The 6,329-nt window shown below is 39.5% G+C and overlaps 1 protein-coding gene across 1 annotated transcript; it reads left to right on the top strand.

The window, feature by feature from the left end:
- Window positions 1-1,770: 1,770 nt before the first annotated feature.
- Window positions 1,771-4,068, top strand: LOC140877573 (uncharacterized). The gene is made up of 4 exons (XM_073281109.1): window positions 1,771-2,394; window positions 2,733-2,832; window positions 3,019-3,197; window positions 3,256-4,068. Exons 1-4 carry the CDS (start codon window positions 1,771-1,773, stop codon window positions 4,066-4,068), a joined length of 1,716 nt encoding a protein of 571 aa, XP_073137210.1.
- Window positions 4,069-6,329: the final 2,261 nt, after the last annotated feature.

The raw sequence follows: 6,329 nt of genomic DNA, 5'->3' as shown, positions 1-6,329 counted from the left end.
ATCATCGATGTCTGGTACCGTTGTGAGTTCCTGGTCATTTTCCTGAAATTTGAATCCGTTTTAAACATATTTTGCTATTTTAATTTAATTAAATTTTTTTCTTTAGAACAATTTAGTTTATTTTAATTAGTAGTTAATATATAAAAATCCCTCATTTTAATTATCCTAGATTAAATTGAATAATTTATATCTCTGTATTTAAACAATAGTCTCTGTGAGATCGACTTGTACTTAATCCAAATATAATATAACTTGACCTAGTTCACTTGCTAGAATTTCGCAACCGAAATCGTCAGTCATGTTTTTGGCGCCGTTTCCGGGGACTATTTGTTTACAATTAGGATCGATTATTTATTTGAGGTTTTTATTTTATTTTGTTTAATTTTTTATCTAGTGGTTGATTTGTGCGCTTTATTTTTGATTTCAGGAGTATATCTCATGTTATATGAGCCGTGCTCGAGACATTAAGAACCTCATACCACTTGATTTGGAGATTGAAAGCACTTTTTGTCGCATACATAGAGCTCAGAGGCAGAATAACTTGGATCTTGATTTTGAATCCGAAGAGGAGTTTGAAGATATGATCGAAGACGAGAATAACCGCACTCTGATGGACCTTCATCGACCATTGGGTGGAGGATATGGATCCAGCATTGTCGCCCTGCACTTTAGGCGAACACTTTTGAGCTTAAACCATCCATTATCCAGATGATTCAAATGCAAGTCAGATTTGGAGGGACACCTTCTGAGGATCCAAATGCTTATCTGGAGCAATTCTTGTCAATTTGTGACAGCTTCAAATTCAATGGAGTGACTAGTGAGCTATTCGGTTGAGGCTATTTCCATTTTATCTACAAGGAGAAGCAATTGAGTGGCTTCGAGACTTGCCAGAAGGATCGATTACTACCTGGGATGGGCTGGTTGAAGTTTTCATGCACAAGTATTTCCCACCAACCAAGGTTACACAATTGCTGAATGAAATCATGTCTTTTAGTCAGAAGGATGGGGAATCATTGAATGCAGCATGGACAAGATTTATAAAGATGTTGAGAGTGTGTCCTGTGCATGGGTTATCAGTGGGCCAACAAGTAGAGACTTTCTACTATGGGGTGGATTCTTCTGTGCGTTCTATGTTTGATGCAGCTGCCAATGGCAGCCTCTATAGAAGGACTCCTACAGCAGCACTCGAAATCATATCAAATATGGCTGAAAACAATGTTGGTTGGCAAGACAGGAGGAGAGAAAGGAATGTCGGATTTTTTGATATGGATGCTCTTACAGCGATTACATCAAAACTAGATGGACTGACCCATCAAGTGTCTCAACTGCAAGCTAATAAATCGGCACCAGTAAAACAAGTGAATCAAGTCCAAGGAAGCACTGAGGCAGTTGGAGGATCAGCGAGTGAAATTCCATTCATGCCAAATTCATTTTAATGGGATGCTAGTTGGTGAAGGAGATTCGGTGAATTATGTGGGGAATCAAGAGCGACAACAATATAATCCATATAGTTTCTCATATAATCCAGGTTGGAGAAGTCACCTAAATTTTGGGTGGAAACAAGAAGAAAATTCAGTTGAGCCGCAATATTTCAACCCTCCTCAACAACCTACACATCGAAGACCCCCTCAGCAAACAGTTAAACCTCCACAAGGTGCTAGACCTTCTATGCCACCGGGTTTCAAGCCATTTGAGAATAAGTCAAGTCTGGAAGACATGATTTCAAAGTACATAGCTGGAAATGAGATGAGATGACAGAATCATGATGCCATGATGCAAAGAGTGGAAACCCAATTGGTTCAGTTGGCAAACCAGTTTGCTACACGAGTGCCACGCTCACTTCCTAGTGACACAGAAAAAAATCCAAAGGGCATCAATGCAGTCATAGTAGTTGAACAGGTGAAGAAGGAGGATGCTGAGGTTGAAAAATCTAACACGGAGAAAGAATCAGCCAAGCATCAAGGCGAGAACTCGAGGGAGAAAGGTAAGTCTCTAAAATCCAATATTGGTATTGATATTGATTCTCTACCTTTTCCCCAAAGATCAAAGAAGCTGAAACTTGATACTCAATTTTCAAAATTTTTGGAGATTTTAAAAAAGTTTCATATTAATATCCCGTTTGTAGAAGCTTTGGCTCAAATGCCCTCATATGCTAAATTTTTAAAAGAATTTTTATTAAACAAGAGAAAATTGGTGGATTTTGAGACAGTGAAGCTTTCGGAGGAATGTTCTGCAATTTTACAAAATAAATTAACTCAGAAGCTTAAGGATCCTGGTAGCTTCTCTATTCCTTGCACCATAGGAAATTCATTTTTTAGCAAAGATTTGTGTGATCTTTGTGCAAGCATTAATCTGATGCCATTTTCAGCTTTTGAGAAGTTAGGAATTGGTGAGGTAAAATCAACTGCAATTTTCCTACAGTTGGCAGATAGATCAATTAAATATCCTAGGGGAATTGTAGAGGATGTCTTGGTTAAGGTCGATAAATTCATTTTCCCAGTGGACTTTGTTGTTTTGGATATGGAAGAGGATCGTGAGATCCTCTTATTTTGGGTAGACCATTTTTAGCCACTGGGAAAGCTTTGATTGATGTCCAGAAAGGCGAATTGGTGCTAAGGTTGAATGATGAGAGTGTGGTATTTAATGTGTTTCATTCTATGAAATATCCGTCTAATGTTTCTAATTGTTTTCGAATTGATGCTACTAATGGGTTTGTTGAGTGTGATGTGCAGGACTTTATTTGTGAAGATCCCTTGGAGGTTTTCTTGACACATCCATCTCCAAAATATTTGGATAAAGCGGAGATTGAGGAATATGTGCAGTATTTGGATGGTAGAAAGCCATTCTCAAGAACGGTAAACTCAAGGATTGGGGAGCTTGGAAATGTTTCAAGAGCATTAAAGCCATCGGTTGATGAAGCCCTGATCCTTGAAATGAAACCTCTCCCTTCGCACCTAAAATTTTTATTTTTTCTTGATAATGATAAATTGCTTGTAATTGTTTCTTCTACTTTGACAGGGTATGAGGAACAAAAATTGACTCGCGTGTTGAGGGATAATATCAAAGTCATTGGTTGGAGCATAACAGATATAAAGGGGATAAGCTCTTCCATGTGTATGCATAAACTTCTGATGGAAGCTGATCACAAAACATCAACCCAACCTCAAATGCGGCTCAATCCCGCCATGCAAGAAGTGGTAAAGAAGGAGTAATTAAGCTTTTGAATGCATGTATTATCTATCCCATCTCTTATAGTACGTGGGTGAGTCCTGTTCAAGTTGTTCCGAAAAAGGTGGGATTACTGTTGTGAAATATGAGAATAATGAGTTAATTCCTACTAGAACTGTTATGGGTTGGCGTATTTGCATTGACTATAGAAAACTTAATGATGCCACCCGTAAAGATCACTTCCCCCTGCCCTTCATTGATCAAATGTTGGAAAGACTAGCCGGACATCCTTTTTATTGTTTCTTGGATGGCTATTCGGGTTATATGCAAATTCCCATTGATCCTCAGGATCAAGAGAAACCCACTTTTACATGTCATTATGGGACTTTTGCATATAAACGAATGCCAATCGGTCTTTGTAATGCACCAGATATTTTCCAACGCTGCACGATGGTAATTTTCCATGACATGATTGAGGATTTTATTGAAATATTCATGGATGCTTTTTCAGTTATTGGCTCTTCCTTTGATGCTTGCTTGTTGAATCTGTATAAGGTTTTAGGGAGATGTGAAGAGTCAAATTTAGTTTTAAACTGGGAAAAATGTCATTTTATGGTGAGAAAGGGAATAGTCTTGGGGCATAAAATTTCTGAAAATGGAATTGAGGTTGACAAAGCAAAAATTGAAATGATTGAGAAACTTCCTCCGCCATCAAATCTGAAAGGAGTACATAGTTTTTTAGGACATGCTGAATTTTATAGGCGGTTCATTAATGATTTTTCTAGAATCGCCAAGCCGATGACTAATTTGCTAATAAATGATGTGTCGTTTGATTTTTCTGCTGAGTGTGTGCATGCCTTTCAGATTCTTAAAGAAAAGTTGATAGCACTGCACCGGTGATTGTGGCACCTGATTGGGAATCACCTTTTGAGGTGATGTGTGACGCAAGTGATACTGCTTTAGGAGCGGTCTTGGGGCAGAAGCGAGAGAAAACCATTCATGTCATCTACTATTCTAGTATGACGCTTTCAGCTACCCAATGGAATTAAACTACAACTGAAAAAGAGATACTCACTGTGGTTTTTGCTCTAGATAAATTCAGATCTTACTTGATTGGGAGCAAATTGATCGTGCACACTGACCAATCTGCCCTGAAATATTTTGTGAGACCTCGATTCTAAACCACTAATCTCGGATTAAACAACAAGTAAGCGAACAAGAATCCAAGAGTAAAACAATTCAAAAGTTTTTTTTTTTTTTTTTTAAAACGCCCGCGCCCGCGCGAGGAACCAAGCTCGCGCGCGCGCGGGCAAACGATCCCGAGACCAACCAAAGGCTCGCGCCCGCGCGAGGTACCAAGCTCGCGCGCACGCGGGCAAACCATTCAGAGGCCCAACGGAGGCCTCGCGCGCGCGCGAGGAACGCCTCGCCCGCGCGCGGAAGGCCTGGGCAGAAATGCTCAGGCTGCAGAAAAAGAAAAGGGATTCCGCACTTGGTCCGACATGCCTTCAAATACAAATGCAATAACAGGGTGTAGGGAAACATGCCATAACAAGTCATGCTTTCAGAAGACCGAAAAACAACCAGAAGTCTAAATCGATACAACAACAACATACTTCGATTTCAGATTACAATCCGAATACAAACTAATTCGAATAACAAAACATATCAAGTTCGAGTTCTAACATGCTTCAATCTTAAACTAGATAAACATGCTAATTCGACTTCTAAACCGAGTCTCACTTCTACTACTTGCCCTCGAAGCTAACCATGCCTCTTCTGACTTGTTCCTGCCCCACCTGTTGCCAAGTACACATACAAAACAAAGCAACAGCCGGATAACCGGTGAGAATGATAATCCCAGTAAAAGCAACATATCAAGTAATGAATACACAACATGCTATCAAACCACATATTCAAGTCGAAGTTAATGATATGCATGTCTTTAAAACCAGGATATCGATTCTGATAAACACGGGAGTGTTGCTCTGCTTTTGGGATCCCGAGGATGAGATCACGTAACGACTCACCGACTCTCCCAATCGAGGTGGTGCCACGTATCCCACTCCTTTAGACTTTGAGCAACCATAATGAGTATGCTAGCACTAGGCGAAATACTACGACCTAGGCCACTCAATCATAGTTCCCAAACGTCTAACAAAAAGGGCGGTTCTGCCCGCTGAAATCAAAGTAGGCTAAAGATGAATGCATAACAGAAACATAAACATAAGCCACATAACAAAACTCAATCAATCAACAATTACAAGTTCCACGTGCTAGAACAAGTATCAATGCAATATGTGATTTAAAAAGGGAAACTCGAGAACCAACAGTCCCGAGTATGCTATCCCGCTACGATGACTGCTTTTACCTTTCAATGCAGTAGTTCCAACTCCAGGAAAGCTACAACAAAAGATTGTATCAACAACTATACAATCTAAACAACAACTACGGATCAAGGTAAATCTCATTACCGATCTTCGTCCAACTCTGAAACGATCAATCAGCTGCTAACTCAGGGCTTGACAACTCCAAACGAATCTGTTCAGATACAAGAGATTGATCAACAACAAAGACCAACTTACAAGCCAAGTTCAACAACTCAAAAACGGTTCGAAACCCTCAAAACTCAAACCGACGGCATAACGGCTATAAACTGAACAAACCGGCAACGCAGACAGCAGTTCAATACTGATATCAACTCAATTCAATGCTAAAACCACAACAACAAGACAAACCCAACAAATCTCAAAACCCACATTTTCGAATAATACTTCCAAAAATCATAACAATTCCGAACGTCGCTCTAATTCAAAACCGACAGATAATAAACGATCAGAACTCTGTAGAGAACAACATACTCGAATCTCAAATGATTCTAACAACATCCAAAAACTAGAATGTATCCGATCGTAGAAAAACTTACGATATAACGGAGCTCTCGCTGCAGTGATCGATAATCTGCCTTCAGAATTAATTTCTAACGGACGGATCGAGCTCGGACTGGATTTTGAAAGCTCAAAAGCTCCAAGAGGCGTCTTCAATGGAGGCTCACGGTTGGGAGGAGGAAGGAGGTGACTTGTGAAATAAATATCAAGTGTAGATAATATATAAAATCAACTATTTGCGTTTTAGTCCCTGAAATTTCCAAAATTTGCAAA

This window comes from Henckelia pumila, chromosome 1 (genome assembly GCF_033568475.1).
Source record: "Henckelia pumila isolate YLH828 chromosome 1, ASM3356847v2, whole genome shotgun sequence".
NCBI lineage: Eukaryota > Viridiplantae > Streptophyta > Magnoliopsida > Lamiales > Gesneriaceae > Henckelia > Henckelia pumila.
Note: the sequence above shows the minus strand (reverse complement) of the source record. Positions and strands in the feature narration are given on the sequence as shown.

Coding starts and splice junctions, on each gene's coding strand:
- LOC140877573 (XM_073281109.1), top strand. CDS start 1,771: ATGATGCAAAGAGTGGAAACCCAATTGGTTCAGTTGGCAAACCAGTTT. Junction 2,833..3,018: donor ATATGTGCAGTATTTGGATG/GTAGAAAGCCAT, acceptor CTACTTTGACAG/GGTATGAGGAACAAAAATTG. Junction 3,198..3,255: donor ATCCCGCCATGCAAGAAGTG/GTAAAGAAGGAG, acceptor CATCTCTTATAG/TACGTGGGTGAGTCCTGTTC.